The 21,806-nt window shown below is 34.3% G+C and overlaps 1 protein-coding gene across 2 annotated transcripts in view; it reads right to left on the reverse strand.

Annotated features, from left to right (window-relative positions):
- SCN2A (sodium voltage-gated channel alpha subunit 2) overlaps nt 1–21,806 on the reverse strand; it is a 137,628-nt gene that overhangs the window by 13,479 nt on the left and 102,343 nt on the right. For both annotated transcript variants that reach the window (XM_061436464.1, XM_061436454.1), the window contains exons 18-23: nt 11,944–12,064; nt 7,852–8,006; nt 6,526–6,699; nt 2,949–3,071; nt 1,472–1,753; nt 155–208 (exon numbers count right to left, since the gene is read on the reverse strand). In XM_061436464.1, coding sequence (XP_061292448.1) covers nt 155–208; nt 1,472–1,753; nt 2,949–3,071; nt 6,526–6,699; nt 7,852–8,006; nt 11,944–12,064 — 909 coding nt within the window. The remainder of the gene's footprint in view (nt 1–154; nt 209–1,471; nt 1,754–2,948; nt 3,072–6,525; nt 6,700–7,851; nt 8,007–11,943; nt 12,065–21,806) is intronic.

The following is a 21,806-nucleotide window of genomic DNA, read 5'->3' on the forward strand; positions in this document are numbered from 1 at the left end:
AAGTAATGTAAGGTTGAATATTTTATTTTTCTAATGCAGATATTCTGTATAAATTGACCTATGGTTTTATTTTATTGACAATATCAGTAAATTACAACACTGTAGAAATAGTCACTAGATCTAATTAAACAGTTTTTCCTCTAAATAGACTTACATTTCGTGAATCAACTGCTGCATACATGATATCCATCCATCCTTTAAATGTGGCCTGAAAAAAAGTCACACCATTGAATTTTTTTCCCCAAATTATAATTCTAGAAGAGACTAAATATAAGATTTATTAACCAAGATTTATTCAAAAACAGGTATATAAAATAGTTTGAAATTAACATTTAAAATCTTTTGGCAAAGTTTTAAAACATATGCATTGAAATTCCTTCCTTCATATTTCATAACATCTTTCTATGTGACTTTAACATCTATACTTAAATCATGATAGATTATAACAATGTGCTATCATAAAATCAATTATCAACAACCTTTGACTCTTATGTATATATACAAGAATGCAACATGAAATAATTTCGCGTATATAGTATTACCTTCAGACAAACTGAAAAATATGTTGCATTATTTGATCTTAAGGTTGTCTTTTCTGCTTATCTTTTCTAAATGATATTATCACCAACCACCAATCATGATGGTTTGTTCTTGAAATTACCAAATATACTATTTTGAGGCAATTATTCTATAAGAAGAAACTTTATAATCTAAAAACTATTATACCTAACTCCAATTTACTTTTTAAAATTTTTGGTTGAAGAGACATAGTAATTCTGAAGACAAGTCATGCACATTTGTTTTTCAGTTTCTTAATGCCACAGGACCCTGCAGAATTCATCTAGTGTTGGGTATCGTGTTAGTGGATCAACTCAGGGAGCGTGTGAACATGACTTAGAATGGTCAGTTGAGAAGCTAAATGGAATTTTATGAAATTATAGCAGGCATAATAGACTTGATAGGAAGGTTTTTGTTTGCAAGAGAGCAATCTCCCTATCTTAAAGCATTGAAGCAACAGGCAGGAAGATGGAAATCAAGGTAGGAGTCCATGTGAGGGGAATATCTGGTTATGGTGTTCGTGAAAGTTGGGTGAGTGGAGACTTGCCAAGGGTTTAGATACTGTCTGGTATCTGCAAAGGACAGAAATCTACCACCCCTCCCCTACCTTTCCAATCCTATCCTCGGGCCAATGCCTCTACTTTGCTCAGATTGGGGAAGACAGTGGGAATCTACGTAGAAATTTCAGTAACAGAGACTTGTTCTGGAAACCTAAGGCATAGTCTGGGAGACTTTAAACTTTATATAGCCATCCAGTCTCCAACATGGTGCAAAAAAGACAGTTCATCCACGATTAAGGAAGAATCTAGGCAGATGGGCTTAAGGAAATATGTATTGCAAACAATGAGTAAGAAGAATTTTATATTCATTTTAGTAACACATCACAGTGAATAATAATAAAGTGGTTACTTACTACTTGAAGCAGAGAAAGATACCCAAGTCCCACATTATCAAAGTTGACTTTCACGTTCTTCCACCGGGCAGTTTGGTTGCTATCTATGAGGGCCTTACACTCGCTGTAATTGTTGACCACGCTGACATCAAACATTTCTCCAGTGGTGTAGTTAATACAGTGGTAAAACTTGCCAGCAAAAAGATTCACTCCCATGATACTGAATATCAACCAAAAGATCAGGCAAACCAGAAGTACATTCATTATGGATGGAATGGCCCCTAAAAGAGCATTGACAACGACCTGGCACAGCAGTGAGATGGGGAAAGAAGTGAAAAGAGAGTCAGATCTATGGAAGAACTAGAAATGTAGGTCATTATACATGAAAACTCAACAGAGAAAATATAAAAATCATTCTAGTACTGAAAGCTTGATTCTCTTTTTAAAAAATTAAGATAGCTACTGTAAAACAGGTTTTTAAATTGGTAAGCTGAAAAGAATTTAATAGCTAGCCATTCCTTTCTATGATACCATACACACACAAATACAGAAGCACATATACCTCCATATATCATCCATTTCTGGTTGTGTCTGCAACATTCAAAGAAAATCCTAAGTAACTATTTTAAAACATCACAAAACACCTAAAAGTTCCTTTTTGAATGGCCAAACCTACCTGGACAGGGCATCATCATTTCCTCAGTGCTGAGGGTATGTAGTCTCAGGTTTTATGCCTCAGGGGATGACAACTGGCAGTACAAATGCCTCCCGGTTCCTTTGTACCACCTTTCTAAATGAGTGTTAGATTTCCACAGCTGACCTACTTTTTAGCTAGCTCAGCCTTTGTTTGAGAGCAAAAAGGCCAGGGTTGGACTTTAAAAGGCTCAGAAGACACCATATGGAGCAGGGAAGAAAAACGATGAGGAATGATTTGGTGGTTTCAAATTACAGTGAGTGGGATTTCCTTCACATTTATAAACTGGAATGAACATAACTAATGTTGACTCACATCAGAAGTCTACACAACATGCTAGAAATTTCCCACAGAGTAAAAAAGTCTAGGTAGAAGCAATCTCATTGCTTCTAATTAGAAGCCATCATTCAGGGATTATGTTGTGTGAGTGCCTCCAACAGTGTCATTTATGGATGTCTGACAAATATTACTGATTGATTGGTTACATGAATATGAATGTAGAAGACAAATTTAACCTGGATGTGTCACGTCTAAGGTTCAAAACAGCAGTTTATACTGAAAGTGTTAGTCGTGTCTGACTCTTTGCGACTCCATAGACTGCAGCCCGCCAGGCTCCTCTGTCCATGGAGTTCTCCAGGCAAGAATACTGGAGTGGGTAGCCATTCCCTTTTCCAAGGGATGTTCCTGACCCAGGGATGGAACTCGGGTCTCCCGTATTGCAGGCAGATTCTTTACCACCTCAGCCATCAGGGAAACCCTGTTTTCAATTATAATTCCAACAAATACTAAAGCATTTGGTCTTACCCTCATTCCTTCAAACCGGGATAAGGCTCTCAGCGGCCTCAGAGCTCTTAGTGTTCTGAGGGATTTGATGGCACCAAGTTCTGAGTATCCCAAAGCATTTGCAGTTAAGCTAACCAATGAGACCTATACAGAAAAAAGCAACACAATTGTCTTATTTATAGGCAAAAAAGCTTACACAACTCAGCCTTGCTGTATGCAATAAACCAGTTCCAAAACCTTAGTGAGCATCAAAATCACTTGTTGCAAACACAGATGGCTGGCCAAGGTTCAGATGAGACCTGAGAATTTGCATTTCCTTAAGTTCCCACTTAAGCTTAATGATACTGGCCAGTGAACCACACTTTGAGAACCATTGCTATAAACTTAATGAAAAAGCAGCAGCAATATATGCTCTTTTTATCAAGATTCTTGACAAGAAAATTTAAAAGAGTTAAATGTAAAGAAAGAAAAAGAATGATACCAAAATGAAATTTTCATCTATAGATTTATAAAACTTTATCATTTCTCATATTATTTAGCAGACCTGAAAGAGAACAGAAAACCTAGTACAAGTATGCAAGCAAAGTATGCAAGACACAGTTGACTGAATATAAACACACTCAGAAAGATCTAGATTTCTAAGCAGTGCTTTAGTCTTGTAAATGTCAGTGTGAAGGCCTAAGATCATTCATTAGGGAAAACTGAAATCATTAAGTTTAAAAAGTTGAGATTTTAGTATAACTAATTAGAAATTGTCAGAACAATGTTTCCTTTAGTTATTTATACTGATGGCTAATGTAGTTGATATAAGTTGTAACATCACAGCGAGAAAGGAAAAGAATAACTGCCACAGGTGGCACAGAAATGTCTGATTTCCTTTGAAAATACATAGAAAGCCCATTGAAACTATATAAGCTAAAGAAGAGATATTTTCTCCTAAAGTGCACCTGAATTTCAAAAGCAGGAAAATGAGAACAGATGTGTAATATAGCTTTTAAGAATATGGTGTTAGTGGTATTACATTTTTTTAAGAGAAGTAAATGAGGCACATAAAAATATTTTACAACACAACTTGACTTATTCAAACTAATTTTGCACATGTAATATGAAATAGAAAAACCATTAAATTTGGAAAAATTTAATCTATAAAATTGTCTTAAGGAGGTTCTATATTTTTCCTAAAATCTAAATTTTTAGGCTTTGCAAATCTCTTCAAAGACAAATGAAAGATAAAGTTACTGAATTATCATTTATTGTGAAGATTTTCTAGGTATAAAACATGAGGACTTATAGTACTTTATCTTCTCTGAAGACAGAATGAAAAAGAGATAGGTATAAATTAAAGAATGAAAAATAAAAGTTAGACATAAGAAAAAAATTGTGAACAGGGACAGTATTTATTGGCTAAAGAAGTAGTAAACATTCAATTTTATGTGTCTTGTGTTGCTAAATATGAAAAGGAGATACATGTAGATCTTCTCTTTCTGGTCTTCTTTTTTTGGCCTCTAAATAGTAATTTTCTTCCATTCCATCACTGACATCTCCAGCAAATTTCTTGGGTGAGCTTTTCTTTTCACTTTCCATAGATACTTTTGAACAGAAGAGTATCTTCGAGAACTCTTCAATAGCTTCTTTATTCAATCACTAAATCATAGATCTATTAATAAATCTCTTTGAATGGCATCTCAGGTCCTTCAATCTCTTCTCCAACTTAAGTTTCTTATCAACCAATTACAAAGTATCAACCAATTACTTTTCCTCACCCTGTGGCACAGAACTTATCCTATAGGACTACTTGGTGGTTGAACAAGCCCTGCTTGGCATGTAGCAGTGTCTTCAAGGCTTTGATGCCCTTGCCTCATCTGTACCTGCTGACACTGACATCCTTCAAATGCCAGTTCACACTGCACTGCCCTCATGAAGCCTGTGCTTCTTCCTCAGCAAAGCAGATGAAACTTCTAATAGAGATGTCATCTTCTCATTGTATACATATCTATCCTCACTACTTGCCTGTAAGCTCCCATAAGCCCAGAAAATGGCATACATATTTGTCTCTTCCATACAAAATAGATGATTGATAAACATGTTTGATATAAATCAAGGCATTAATTAGCTTAATGTATTATCATAATAATTTTCTTAAATCCAAGAAGGTAAACATCAGAATACACTAGGTAACATGAACAGCAGCTCACACATTTCTCTTAAGATTTTCTTTATATTTAGGTAGTGTTGACTTAATGCCTTTATTATTACATGGATATAGTAAACGTAAGATATGTTGATTAAAAATTTACAGTGTATCATAACCACAGACAGAAAATAAAGTATCGTCCATAATCTCATTATACAAATAAAAGAACTGGTATTGTCATGGTATGTTTTTCTTTTGCTCGTAGTGCTCAAACACATGTGATTTAAAGTATTATTGTCATTTTATCACCAGTAAACTTTTGATATAATTCTGCATGTAGCTTTATATGTTAATATAAATAATAGGCTTGCTTTATGCAGATTCAGCAAAAGGAAAAGATATTTTAGTCTCTTAAATTCAAAGAAATCTCTTTATTTCTTATAAATTTAATTGTTTGATGACTAGAAAGCTCCTACTAAATTAAGTTGAATTTTTTTTCACCTACAACTATAAAAACTAACTTTCTCCGTGAAAGAGTCCATTTTTCTCTTTTTCTGGTATATGTAAATTTTATATATCATAATATTTCTTTAATTGCCAAGGAGTTATTATAATCAACAGAATATTATCTTAAAGTTCAGTACTTAAAACACACATTTTTCTTTCCTAAAAATTTCAGTGTCTTTCTTCTTAATTAATCTGAGTATCATTCTATTCCCTCCCTCCAGGTTTCCTGGCCCTTGTTCCCTCTGGCTCTCCTAGTTTTTTCCTAGACAAAAGGCCTTAAATTTCTAGACAAAATTAACTATTAATTTAAAGGCATTTAAGAAGCATATCTTCAAAATTAAATAAAATTGATTTTTAAAATTTTGTCTGGTTAAGATCTTCTTCAAAAATTTCCCTCAAAAGTAAGGGAATAAACTCATATTCATATTTTTAAAGCCTCTTACTTTCTGGCACTGCATCTTATTAATATATTATTTTCAACACCAATATAGTTTCATAAAACTCTTAAGTAATTGGCTCATAGCTAATCTGTTTCTATAATCATATAAATCAAGAAATGTCTCTTGCTACTTGGACTTTCATATTCCTTTGTGATTACTAATACACCTGCAGGACACACTTTGCAACAGGTTCTGGAGATGACAAAAATGTGAACATCAAAGATGCCCGTGAAGAATTTAAATACAGTTATATGTGAGAGTGATAAAGCAAAATTTCTACATTTATATATTCCTTTGTGTAACTTGGGATTTTAAATATTAATTTAACTATTTTGTCTGTGAAACTCTGGCAAAAAATGCTTTGGGACATTTTCTTATTGGGAAGATGGGACCCATCATTTATATTTGGGGTCCTGCAGTTGTACTGAGTGCCTACTGTGTGCCAGACACCAAGCAAGGACTAGAAGTTACCATTCACATGCCAGTGAAATGAAACAATAACATGCAGAATACTCACATCGACGATCAGGAAATCTAACCAGCACCAGGCATTGGTAAAATACACTTGAAAGCCATATGCAACCCACTTGAGAAGCATTTCCAGGATGAATATATAAGTGAAAACTTTGTCAGCATATTCTAACATGGTCTTAATGGTTTTTCGCTGTTCAATATATATATCTTCAAAGGCCTGTAAGTGAAAAAACTCCATTGAATTTCATTGTCATAAACTGTCTCTAATTGGTACTTTATTAGAAAAACTCATGCTTGCAAGCATCTTTTCAGGCGCCTAAGGCTGGAAGACTTCATGCTTCCCAGAGCTGCATTTTGCTCTATAGTTGTCTGTATGCAAGTGACTCTTAACTGGGCATTTCAGCCAACAAATTAATTCAAATAATCTTTAAATTTTGGTATCAGGATATCCCATCAGAGCTTAAAATTTTTGAGACACTGCCAGCTGCTTCTGTCTACAATAGGAGGCACAAAACCATCTGCGAGCATATATGCTTTGCTCAGTGCAGAGTTGCTTGACTGTAACCCTAAACCCATTTAGTGATGAAAATGTAAGACAAAGAGTCCCCTTAGCTTGGGGAAGGGGCAGGGATTAGTCTTTTGCTTTCTCTATCTCTCTAGCTCAATCTGAGCATGAATATAGTTGTCCCTTAGTGGCAACCTCCCTTTGCCACTATTCTGCAGAGCTCTTTGGAAAGGGCAAGGGAACTCATTTGCAGGAGTCCCTGGGTCTTCTGGAATGAAAAGAGCATTTGTCTATTAATAATTCAATCCTTTTACAGGAAAAACTATCAGTACTTGGTGATCTGGATCAAGGAGAAAGGAGAAATTGGTTTTTATTTTTGTTGGTTTTTTGACCATTCTGTTGAGTGAAATCAGATATAAAATAAGTCTGTAATGATCTCACTTTGCTGCTTGTGGGTAATTTAATCTATTTACCCTTCAATGTGGATGGCCCTAGTGAACTGTCATGAACAGAGCAATGGAGCTTATGCTAAGCAGATTGATATTTAGCTGATAATCCCATACCCTGTCTACATATTGATTCTTAATAGAAACTGGTTCTGATGACTAAAAGTTAGAAGGGTCGTACTTTAAATATTCACAAAAAATCATACTGATCTAAATTTGATTCAATCTCAGGCCTACGGCAGAACAATAAAAGTTGCTACTTAGCGAGCCTCTCACACTGTGCTAAAAATATCATACAATGTCTCTCATCTTCACAAACACCTTCTTGTGAAAACACCTTTTTGTGCAATAGGAGGTTGATTGAGGGGAAAGGTAAAGGGTTTCAGGTAAAAGTAAAGGAGCAGATCATGTTACCTACCAGTGCCCCACTGCTGACCAGAATCATGAAGACAATGAAGGTTTCGAACCAGTTATGCTCCACTATCTTATAGCAAGTTTTTCTCAAGTTCCACCAGAGTTTCCCTTTGCCTTCTTCTATGCTTATCTGACAACACTTAAACTTCCGCACACAGTCTAAAATATGTCAAAGCAAATGAAGAAAAAATATCACTCTTTGATTATGCATATTTGTGTGGGTGGGAGATTCACCTACATTATTACCTGATACATTATAAATAACTTTATTTTTTAAGATGGCTTTCACTTGTAGACATAGAAATCATCTACACATTTTAAAATCATTCATCCAAAAACTATTTTTTAGTGCTTATGGGGCTATTATAATGGTCTAATAATATAGTATAATGTATTACATTATAAAACCTCAGTACAGAACAAGAGAAAGAAAGAAATCACCAAAGGTTAGTATTTCCATCCTATCCCTATCCTATAATTCCACTCATATTTGAACTTTATATGTGATTTCTAATTAGTTCACTTAATGATACAATGTAAACATTTCCCTTTTAGTCACAAGTAAATAGAATTTTCCCTGGAGAAGGAAATGGCAGCCCACTCCAGTACTCTTGCCTGGAAAATTCCACGGATGGAGGAGCCTGGTAGGCTACAGTCCATGGGATCGCAAAGGGTCAGACACGACTGAGCGACTTCACTAAATAGAATTTTGGAAAGTTTCATAATACTTCTCTAAATAAGATAACCAGAGATAAACAAGAATTGATATAAAGATCCTACTATTATTGAATATGTATGTTTCTGCAACTCCAGCCATTATCAGCAATAAGGTAACAAACACTTTTGTGGTCTACTAGATCAAAGGCTTCTCAACAAATATTTATTGCATACTTGTTTATTCAAGGAATTATACTGGACAATTATAATACTAGAATATGCAAAACGCAGCGTGTCTCTAAACACAGTATGCATTTCAAGTAGGGAAGATTTGTCCATAGATATCATAGTTACAGAAAGAAAACTCTTGTTAGAGTTTACCAGCAGGTTAACTCCTAATACTGAGCTGTACAGAAATGGATTTGGGGTTAAACTTTGAAGGATGTGTTAGAATCAGCTCTAATACATAGAGCTGCAAAGGAATGGAGAAGCAATGAAATAAATAAAGTTTGGTGGCAGGGAAGTTTGGAAATTGTATGAAGCAGAAAATTGGGAATTACCACCAGAAAAGACAGCTAGAGCCAATCTGAAAAGGACCTGAAAGATTCAGTTAGAGAACTTAGATTTTGTGTGCTATCTAACGGGGACAACACTGAAGGGTTTATTTGGGGGTTATGAAGATTTACCTGATAAGAATATTGATTTAGAATGATCTATGCCTGTACAAGGCATCAGATGGCTAGAAGACAAAAGATGGACAAGTAGTCAAGAGTCTAGAAGATTCAGTCAATGTAACATGAAAGAAAGTGAAAACAAGGGTGATGGTGGTGACAATGGTCAGGGGCAAAAGAGTCTACTAAGTAACAGGACCTGGCAGCACATGTATATGGGGGCGCTGGGGTGTGAGAAAGAGAAGATTCCTGACATAGAGGTTTGACTCTGACAGAGACCTCTTGTTCAAGGAATAGAAAAGTAGAAACCTCATTTTGAAGAAGCATAATATTTTAATGCACAGATATTTATCAGATGCTACTTTATAATGTCAGCCAGATCATATAATTTGTTTCATGAAAATTTAATGAAGTCCTCTTAAATATTATTAGTGTTTCAAGTAATAAATAAATAGCATATATTTCTTGTTTCTTTGAGGGTGATCTTTTTCACATTTCTGTCTCCCAAAGGATTAAGAAGAGTAACATGCCTTGAAAATATTTGTAATGAACTAGGTGGAACTGAAATTATTATTTTTTTTTCCCCTAAAGAGGATATGAGATGAAAAAATACTGTTCAATATAAAAAGATCAATGTTAGCAGGAAGGATAAATGCTAAATTTGGAACACTGGTTCATTTCTGAGAGGGAAGCAAAGGATGGGATAAGGAAAGGGTCCAAAAGGGGTCAAATCTGTATCTGATTTATTCTTAAACAAAAAACCTGAAGCAAATAAAACAAAAATATTCAAACTGCTAAAGTTGGTTGGTGGTGGTGCTGCTGCTGCTAAGTCGCTTCAGTCGTGTCCGACTCTGTGCAACCCCAAAGACGGCAGCCCACCAGGCTCCCCGTCCCTGGGATTCTCCAGGCAAGAACACTGGAGTGGGTTGCCATTGCCTTCTCGTTGGTTGGTGAGTGTCTATGTATTTTTTATTATTGTGTTCTATAATGTTATGGTTGGTTATATTTCATACTGAAATGTTTTTTAACTTCACAAAAAACAAATGTTGATATTACCATAAATATTATTATTAATATATTGTGACCCTAAAAATAAGCTAATTGTCTGGGAAAGAATAACAACTAATGCTACATAAATTATTTTTGTGATATATCTAACCTCTTGAATATTTTGTGAAGTCATAATTTTTTTTCAAAATCAACTAACTTCACTGATATATGTGCAGAATTTTGGAAGAAAGAGTAGAAAAAAGTGGTTTCCCTCATAACATGCTGAAAAAATATCTCTTCCTCTGAAATAATTTAAAAATTGACAATGAATACATAAACATTTGTTTTCTCTAATGCATTCAAGTCCAAAAGCAATAGGTGTATGTAATGTACTCATCTGCAAAACTCTTAAATCTATTGACATCAATTTTGACACTTGCATAATCACATATTTTTAAAATTAGCTTAAAGTTCAAATTAAACAGCTTTAATGTTCTTAAATGAAATGAAAATGAAGGGAACACTTCTAGAATTAGTTGTAATTAAATAGCATTACTATCATCATTATTAAAATAAACTTTTGTTTAAGCATTTATTATATGATATTGAATTTGAGGCTAAGACATAGGATGAATTATTAAATAGATATTAACCAAAAAAATGAGTTAAGGATGAAGTGATTCCTAGGGTTTTAGAGAAACAGTTCTATACCTACAATAGAGATTTGTCATGGTCTGCTATTGTACTAATATTTATGCCTCTTTGTTTGTAGTACACTCCCACATTGAATCTGGATTGCACTTTTGCTTTGGTGAACAGGACTGAGAAAACCTGATGTAAGTGGAGGATTGATGAGTGCTTGGCATTTAGGCTTCCTCTCTCACTCCTTTGCTTTCACCATGAGAACAAGCCTGGGCCAGAGTGTGGATGGAGCTGAGTCAGGCAATTGTCTCATCTAAGACCTCAGCTCTAGGACTAATCCCAACCAAGATCAGCAAAATCATCTTGCCAGCCATGGGCTTGTGAGCAAAGATACGATTTTTGTTATATGATAAGTTTTGAGTGGTTTGGTACACGTTATTGTTCCAGAGATAACTGATCCACACCTCAAATAACATAATTTTAGCTTTCTTCACAAAATCCTCTTAGTATTACTCCAATGACATGGTGCCCCATACTGTATCACTCAGTATATTTTGATATTTCATTATTGATTATCTAGTATCATTCAGAACTAATAATATATATTTGACCTTGACAGATACAGGTAATTGTTATTCACGGACATGTTATTTTTAATAACATAACCACATTTATTTAAGAATGTGTTCCAGTATCAAATGGCAAAGTGTTCATGGACACTTTAAATGTAAATTAATCAATTTGTACCATTATAACCTGACAAAACAGTAAACAATAAATTACTCCTTCAACTTAAATTTTTTTCTTTTATTTTTTTAAAGGCAGAGAGAAATATGTATGATTGGGTTTTCTTGCCTATCAAAGATTCTATCTACAAGGCCACCAAAACACCCAGATAGTTAGCAGCATTTCTTAGGGTAGAACAGGATTCACAAAAATAGAAAACTGGATCTGATGCCATAAATTAAATCTTCATTTTTCAAAAATCATCTATGCTTTGATATAGAAAAAGCAACAAACAAACAAGTAAATGTACAGTTGCTGGATACCTATAGAGGATTAGAACGAGCCAGGGAGGGAGGGAAGAGATGGCTAGATCAGAGAGGTCTAAGGAGCGTACATGCTCTGTTCCTCACCTTCCGTAAAACAGGCTTCAGGCTCCAGAGATTCTTCAGGCTCAGCTTCAGGTTGTTCCCCCTCAGCGGGAGCTCCTATATCAACTGTGCTGCCTTCAGATGAACTAGTTGCATTTAGCTTCTGAAAATCAATTCCACAGAAAAGCTTTTAAAATAGTTTCTTTAATCTATAATATAAAAATTCCAAAGGCGTGCCCTTAAGTCTTCTGTATTCATTTCCTTGATCTGTAATTTAAGAATCTCTTAAACATAATGCCAGTCTGCTTTGGTAGAGGTGGGGGGTCACAAGATTAGATTCAGCACCACAGTATTTTTTTTTCTTTAAAAATGTGGTGCTAACAACTTAAGTAATCTTTGATTAAGCTCCTTTATAGAGAGAGATTCTGAAATAAAATCATGCAGAGCTTACATAAGCTGCTAGAGTCGTATGGTAGTCTGCGATCTCGCTTTTGTGAAGTAGTTTGGGTGGTTTTATTCTAAAATTGTGACCCAACCAACAGAAGCTGCACAAGTGTATTTTCATGTCAAATGCAGAAAAGATTTGATCAAACGCACATAAACAGCAAAGTCTAAATTTATCCACTTTTCATTGACATGAAAACATATACCACTGGTTGTTATTAAACATATTCTCTAATTTTCTAATTCTGAAAAGAGCAGCACATTGTTAGCTTTATAGCAAGAGCCGATTGTTTGCATTCTCTTTGGCCAATGCACTCCTGTGTTTCATTGTGCATTTGGAAACTACTTGTTACTCTGGCACTCTTACCTCTCCAGTTAATAAAGGCAGAAATGAATCTTTGGTTGTTGTTTTGTTTTCCTTTAAGTTAAATCAAATACCACCAAAAGAAAAATATAATAGAAAGAAGTTGTTTTAAATCTTGAAATGCAATAAACTTTAGCCAAGTCAGGTCGTTCATGGGATCAGCATAAATGAAGGGATCCAGTCTTTAACCCGGTCTTAAAATGCTGCAGGAACGACACAGGGCCAGGTATGAGTGCCACATGGAATCAGAGTAGTTTGGGCCACAGCATTCTCGGACCTGTTACAATGTTATTACTATTAGTGTATAACATTAGGAAATGGCTGAGCTGATAGGAGCTACTTTATAAAGGGCATCGATGAGGTAAGCACATGATAAAATGCACATTGAAGTATGTTGAACCCATTCTAAAATAGATGTTGTAGTCAGTACTAGAAACATTTGATTTATATTTGGGCTAAGGGTTCTATAGATTTCCCTAAGAATCTGGTTCCTTTATTTTCTGAAAATAATTTTCTTTATATGAAATATTTCCTTGGCATAGTGGTACTGATAAAGTAAGCATATTTATATACACTATAGATATAACAGAAAATACTTTTGTGTGTAATTTAACAATACCACTGATAGAAGCATAAATATCATATGTCTCCTCCATTAAAACTAGTTCAGGGTTATTTTTAAATTCAACCAAACCATTTAAAATTAAGGATTATATATTATAAGGCACTTGAAGTTTATTGATTTCTTTTTCTACTACCAATTATATCATAACACTGGATGGATACTTAATTATAATATCTTTGTTTTTAGAATTTGAATGTACAGTATTCTAAGAAGAAATATTACATGACTTTTTATAATTTCCTATCCTTTATAGCTAAATTATCCTATCAATTTTATTTACATGAAGATGTTATAGTATTTGGGACCTGAAATATTGATCATATTATTTACTGGATATTGAAACATGACATAGGTAATCAGAATAAGTGAAGCTTAGTTATATCTAATCTAACTACAAACAGCCCAAACAAGAAATGGAAAACATTCTTTTTAGGAAAAAGGATCACACTTCAATTACGGGTTGGTTAGGGATTAGGGGATGATTCTAGGCTTACTGTACCCCACTTTGCCAGGATTCCCTAGAGAATTTCTTTGATGATCCATTTTCAGGGCGCTCCATACTGGTGAATGGCTGCATCAGAACTTGCAGCAGTGCTAGGTATATATAGCTCAGGTACTCTATAAATATTCTTTAGGGAAGGTGGGAGGGAGGGTCAGGATAGAGGGAAAAAGGTATACCAGTGGCTGACTCATGTTGATGTATGGCAAAAATCATCACAATATTGTAATTATTTTCCAATTAAAGTTAATTTAATAATTAAAAATGAATGAATGAAGGAGCTTCTTTGTAACAGAATGAAGGCTAGTCCTTGATAGTGACTAGCAGAAGTCACCAGACAACATTCCATGGAATTTTGGTTTAAAATATTCAAAAGTTTCCAGATGATCTCTGTAGCATCAACTACAGTACCTTTCGTTTAATGTGGTGTCTTAGTACCGACACTGAATTACTAGATATTTTTCTAATTGAAGTCAGATATTTGTATAGTTAGAGGTCAGATTATTTTTTAAAGGTGCAACATAAAAGTTTTGTGTTTCTAGAATATGTATCTCACTAGCTTAACCCTCTGAAGCAAAGATCATGTTTTGGCCATCTCTGATCCCTAGGAACTATTGCTAATGTTTGTGTTTAATAGATGTTCCTTGAATAAATGAATGAATGCCCAACTCAGGAACTCTTTTGTTCTACCACTAAGTACTTCTAACACCTCCTATCTTTTATATTCACATTCAAGGGAATACACATAACATTCTCATGTTAGTACAGAGAAACACAAATCTCTTTCAGATTCTAACTTGCGTAAGTAATGAAGTGCTGTCTAAGCATCAGGCTTCCAATTAATCAGACCTAAGATGAAACTATAAAATAAACTATTAAATAAATAAACTGTACTTTGATTCTGGAGTCAGGAAAACTAACACTAACTCATTTTGACAATGTTTTCCCTCCTTCTACTCTATGTACATGGATCTACAATCCCAGCAGTGAATGGAGTCTCTCTAAGGAAATCTTATCCTTCTTCATCTTCCTCAAGTGGAAGAGCACAGGAACTACCTGTTACATGTATTACTTGAAAACCTTTACTTGGTCTACAAATTAAAAAGCTAGGGTACACATTAATCCTCAACACCAACCAATCCAGTGTCTACTTAGAGAAAGAAATGTGGCTTTAATTATCTTGTCAAAAGGCATACTGAGTTAGTAGCTGGATTCAAGGTCTTCTGTATCCCACTTTGTTAGGATTCCCTAGAAAACTATTTGATGATTCATGAGTTAAGCCAATCTTTATCAATTTAAAACATTTAGTAGATGTGATATGTAACTAAACATTGTAGGTTCAAGATAGTGCTTGGAATACTGTTGATTCCCAGGCGTCATGACCATGAACTTAGTATTAGTTTGTTATAGTCATATTCTTATATGTATTAATATAAAGTTAAATATACATTGGGACATTTCATTAAAAAGCTTACTTTAAATAACAATCTTGAGATGTAGGCAAGAAATTCTGATTTATAAAACCTTTCCTGACAACAATTCAATGACTTTCTTAAAATCACATGAGGCAAATATCATAATATTATAAAATGTGTTAACTAAAACAGTTAAAATGCATAAAGAGTCTATAAAATCCAAATGAGTCAAATTAAGAATATAAAACTTTTCAGCTTCAGGTAAGGTCGTAATCACGATTAATTCTAACTACAGTACAAATTCACCAATTAGAATTGTCAAATGTACATCATTTATATGGAACTATTAGTACTCATATACTTAAAAGAATAACTTTCAAATAAAGCTTCTTTGTAAATTTTCCAATGTAGGCATAATTCACTGCAAAATTCCACATGAGTAAGAGAGCAAAAAATTAACCAGTTAGAAATAAAACAAGTTCTTTGCTTTGGTAAAATTTAGATGTTTAGGTTCCCTTATTATAATCTTGCTTATTTATTGGAAGACAAGTGAACTGAATGATACTGTTAGTACAGCCCTTCCCTACTCAACCCTTAAAATATGGATGTCCCCCAATGTCAGGATAGTCAAGAAATTAAACATGCACAGAGAATTATTTGCTATGCCTGGCATTGGCAATCATTTATTTTCAGGTGAAATATTAGCTGAACTTTTTTTTTTAAGTGAAAATTTCATGTTACAGGGTTCTTACTACTGAACGTCTGCTAGGTTCCTCAAAGTGCTGGGTCACCATAATCATAGGAGTTAAGCAGGGCAGAATTGTATTTTGCTTAATGATCTAATAAATATCAAGATACAATATTTCATTTCTTATTTTTAAACACTATACTTCCAACTTTTACTTTCCACATCATTGACAAACTATTATCAGAAATCTGCCAAACTCATAGTCCTTCTTTCAGAAAGTAGAAGCATTTTTTAAAACATAACACAGAAAAGGGACAGAAAACATCATTTTCTATTAAGTTTTTCAAAGGTACACTTTTTTTCTTATTATGAAGTTAAGATATTTCTAAGAAAATGTAATCAATAAATAAAGTATATAATTTGGACAAAAGGTATATGCTAATCCTAGTCAATAAAATAAATTGGGATTTTTTTTTTAAAAAGAGAGATAATTAAAATATAGATTAAACAAAGTATTCCATATCTATTTTGGTCATCAAGAATGACAATTCTTTGATCCATGTGGATCCTAATGCTAGCCCATACTTAAGGAATTCTAGGTCATTTTATGTGAAAAATCTTAATATCAAGGTAATGAGAGTGATGATTATGGTTCCTACAGGATAGGCCAAAGTGACACATTAATAATAGAAAGGAATTATTCTTCTTAGTGAGGAAAAGCAAAATCAAAACTGTTATTATCATCGTTTTACATTATTCAAATAATCATTTTTGTCATTATAACAGACATGTTACAAAATTCTGTAATCCATAAATAGCAAAGCTTTAAATATCTTTCTTGGGATGGCAAAAATAATCCTTCAGTCCCAAAGACTCATGTTTGGTCAACTTTTTTTTGCTTACATTAAGGATATTTAGAGCTTTTTAAAAATCCTTTAATCACTATCCCACTGGAAAACTTTCCCTTGAAGATTTATATGTTCTCCAGGATAAAATTATAGATGAGTTTTTACTGAAACCATTCTACCACTGCTTACCCAAACCTTCTCTACACAGCCTTCTCTCCTTTCCTACTCCTTGTACTAGGGTTCAGTATACTGCTCTCTTAGGGCTTCTCTGGTGGCCCAGTGGTGAAGAATCTGCCGGCCAGTGCAGGAGACTAGGGTTGGGAAGATCCCCTGGAGAAGGAAATGGCAACACACTCCAGTATTCTTGCCTGGGAAATCCCATGGACAGAAGAGCCTGGTGGGCTACATTCCGTGGGGTCACAAAAGAGTTGTACATGACTTTTCAACTAAACAACAATAATAACTCAGAGAATAGGAAAACTAATCTTACCTCTTTCTAAGAAACCAGGAAAAAGAAGCTATTATCTTAAGGAGTCAAATTTCATACTTTTCTGAAGAATTAATGCATAACAGGAAAAAGTAATTCTGTCTAGTTACTGTGTATATGGGTATCTGTTTTATTTGGGGTCTTAATTTATATGATTAGTGATATTGGTCTCGTTCCTCCAGTATAGAGGGCATTATCTTTCATTAATGTAGAGTGCCGGTGACTGAATATTTTGTTCCGAAATATTTTTAAAAAATGCTCCCCCAAATCCATGATCGTTGCTCCAACCCAAAGAGCCAAATGTGCTTATGTTAGGGTTGTTTTATGCTTTTAATGGCAGAAGGAGAGGGAACTGCATCTAAATTACAAAGCATTTAATTAACATTTCTTGAAAGAAATTAAATTGGGTTGAACAATTTGGTTAACATATTTTAGGAGAAAACTGTGATTTAAACATCAGGAAATGAAAGTTCTGCTAAATGGAGCCTAGAGAATGGTGTTACACTCACTGCCTTAGCTGAATGACTAGTAGGTCCCTTCATTTAGTAAATATGAAAGGAGTAGAGTTCACATTGGTTTTCTTTCTATATGAGTTTGCGTTGCATGATATATTTGAATAATATTCTTTAAGAGAAAGTTTCCCAGAAGTTCTAGATGAAATAAAAGAGGACAAAAACACAAAGTATAGAGGAGCAATACAATGAAGAAAGTAGATTTCAGATCTTTTTTCAGAGTGAATATACCATCTATAACATTTCTGTTTGTTTCTTTTTCTTCCTTCCTTCTTTCCTTCCTATCTTTCCTTTTTGGTGTACAAAAGAAATTCATTTCCATTTCTTTCATTCTCAGGAGTTTTAGGGGTAAATATCAACAGATTCTCCAGGAGAATTGTATTCTAAAGGCAAAATACTCTTGGTCAAGTGCTAAATAGAGCGATACCATTTTCTCTGAAATGAAGCAGATAAAAATTGTACCAGTGCTGCTGGCAGCAAAACCATAACATTCCATTTACATTATTATCACATTAAAACATCCTTTAGAAAGTTTGCACGTGAATAAGGGATTGCTCTAACTTGCAGATTACCCTTCAGAAAAATTTAATATGACACTGAACAACAAATTACCAACAAAGTACACTCATAAGGGCTTCATTTACTTAAGAAAAGGGCAGAGGAGTGAAAGCGTCCAGCAAGAGCTTTTCAAAGAGTACCTTATATTTCTCCTTTAGACCCTTAGCATGTTCAAAACTCTGTAATGTTAAATGGAATTAAATAATCTATAAATGCATGCACTTTTATTTTTCACTGAATGTAATTTCTATAAAAATCTATGTAAGAAAATTAGCAGCTACCTCAGTTTTTAAAAAGTTAGGGTTGCCAGACTTGCCTGACCATGCTTTATGACTCAGCATAAGAGCAGCTGTGCATGTTTTTATTTTACTGCCAATGGATGGGCAAGGAATGTAGCTGAGTAACATGCAGGCCAGTCAAAATTCATTTAGAAACTAATCATATTTATATATGTACAATTTGCTTAGGTAACCTGGGTAAAAGTGGTGGCAGGAGTCTCTGGCTGGTTAAAAAACACCAGAGCTGCATTCTTGATGGCTCCAGCTTGCTTTTACCCCTGTGAGAAGTAAGAACGGTAAGCAGTGAAGGTCACTATATTGCACTAATAAATTTTACTTTGAAAAATAATCATTCAAGCATGGCTTAAATTATTAAAACTCTATAAAAGAAATCAAGCATTGGAAATCAAAAGTATGAAAGGAATGACATTACATACGGTCAAAGTAACTTGAGTTAAAGCATACAATTACCATATGAATTTAAAATGATATACTCTAGAGAATCTACAGAAAGCTGTCAAAGAATCACACAAATTTGGCAAAGATAAAATAGAAGAGGATTTAGTTCCAACACCTAAATAACCTCTGTGTCCACTTGGTTAGTCTGCCTTATAAGAAGGGATTCATTATAGGCATTCCAAAAATTAAAAGGTGCTCCATTTTTTCCTTTAATATTTCAAATCAGTTAGAAAGAATATCATTTAGTATAAATATCTTATTCCATTTGTTAATACTTCACATGTGATACTTAATACCAAAATCCAACCCTACTAATTAAGAAAATGACCGGACAAAAGTAACTTGAAGGCAGGCCCTTCTAGGCTATTGCTCTAATCCTTTATTTGTTTATGAGTTTATATTTAAGAAGTTTTACATAAAGCCATAATTGAAAATTTTACCAAATAATAAATTTTAAAACACAAGTAGCAATCTCTACACAAGTACTGAAAAGACTCCACAGCTAAAACAACAAAATAATTCTACTTTCAACTGGCAGATCAGCTCTCTGCCTCCAATTCCAAAGTAGTGACTTCACGTGTGTTATTTTGGAATACCTAACTCAAATGGAAAACACATGAAAAAGTCTAATGTTTACAAGAGAAACTGAGAAGAGAGTTTTGATTTTTCCTACTATAAGCCCCACCTTACTAGATATTTCTCTAATGTGAAACACAACGGTTTGAGATGAGGCAAAATACATGCTCTTTTGGAGAAGTTTGAGGTTTTAAAATTTCTGAAAATTAAGAATAGTGAATGTCAAGTTATCCTACCTCAAAAGATACTCAAACTTAGCCAAAGGTTTAAATGGACTGGTGACGTCAACATTTGATTCTTCATAATTAATTTTTAGTTAACACCATAAATTAAACATGTGCTGTGCTGTGCCTAGTTGCTCAGTCATATCCAACTCTGTGGCTCCATGGACTATAGCCCACCAGGCTCCTCTGTCCATGGGGATTCTTCAGACAAGAATACTGGAGTGGGTTGCCATGCCCTCCTCCAGGCGATCTTCCCAACCCAGGGATTGAATCCAGGTCTCCCACACAGCAGGTGGATTTTTTATCGTCTGAACCACCAGGGAAGTCCAAGAACACTGGAGTGGGTAGCCTCTCCCTTCTCCAGGGGATCTTCCAGACCCAGGAATTAAACTGGGGTCTCCTGCACTGCAGGCGGATTCTTTGCCAGCTGAGCTAAATTAAACATACATAAAAATAAAATTTGACCTCCCTTACTCTAAAGGAGATATTTACTATTAGGTAAAATGATGAGAGGGGACTACATATGGGGAGGGAGGAGGGAGGAGGGTTCAGGATGGGGAACACATGTATACCTGTGGCGGATTCATTTTGATATTTGGCAAAACTAATACAATTATGTAAAGTTTAAAAATAAAATAAAATTTAAAAAAAAGAAGGGAAAATAAATAAATAAAATAAAATTTAATGACCCAATTCTATTTTCTAAATGCTGACTTTAGTGTCTGGGCTTCCCTCATGGCTCAGATGGTAAAGAATCTGCAGGCAATGCAGGAGACCTGGGTTGCACCCCTGGGTGGGGAAGATCCCCTGGAGAAGGGAATGGCTACCTACTACCATATTCTTGCCTGGAGAATTTCATGGACAGAGGAGCCTGGCAGGCAAGTCCATGGGGTCACAAAGAGTCAGACACTGAGTGACTAACCCTTAGTTTCTAGAAACTTACAATACAAGAAATTAGGCCCCACCACTTCAGCATAGCCCAAACACACTTATCCAAAATTTAATTAACTAGATATTAAGATATTATTCAGCTTATTAGTGTACATTTGAGTTCAACTAATTTCAGCAATTATTTGCTCCAGGCTATAAGGTTTTTAAAATTCCCCCCTTGAATCTCATTGTTATTTTGTGAAACTAGTACCTATGGTCTGCTACCTAAATGTTACTTTTCATAACTATATTTAAACTTTCTCTGAAGTTAATGTTTAATACCAACTTCCACCTAATCACTGAATTAGCAATACTATCTCACAAAAAAGAACAAACAGAAATAGCATCTTTTCCCATAATTATATATGATAAATACAGTAAAACTGATTTAAAAATCTAAGGTTCCTTTCTTAGAAATATATTTTTGCTCTTTTAATTTTATTAACTGATCCCTAATTTTTGTGACACTGTTTCACTACTTAAATTACATCCTTCAGTGTCTCCAACTCTCCCAAATCATCATTCTTAGGATGAGAATAATAATAGAGGTCTTTCTGTTTCCTGCCAATCAATTCAAACAACAAAGAATGAATCTTTGTTTTTGGTTGTTATTTTTATTTGTTTATGCAAGTGTTAATTGCTGGGAATTCTGGCTTCATTTTTGTGTAAACATTAAGGGTTTAAATTCCTTCTCTTTATTCCCAACTCTGTGCTTAGTAATCTATAAATGAACCAAGAATATACCCTGGTATTTATACTCTTCTAGTAAATCAAAGAATTCTTTAAATTACCAAGAGTCTTACTGTAGTTGGAAAATTTAGAATTTTACATTTAGACAGCATGCACTGTGCTCAGTGGGGTTAAAAATATTTTCAACCTGATTCATCATCACTACCTTCACTTCCTTCAAAACACTGTTTACTTCAGGAAACATGAAACTACACGTAAATATCAAGCCAAGATCCCAATGATATCTCCATTAAATATATGCCTGTGAA

This window comes from Bos javanicus, chromosome 2 (genome assembly GCF_032452875.1).
Source record: "Bos javanicus breed banteng chromosome 2, ARS-OSU_banteng_1.0, whole genome shotgun sequence".
Lineage (NCBI taxonomy): Eukaryota > Metazoa > Chordata > Mammalia > Artiodactyla > Bovidae > Bos > Bos javanicus.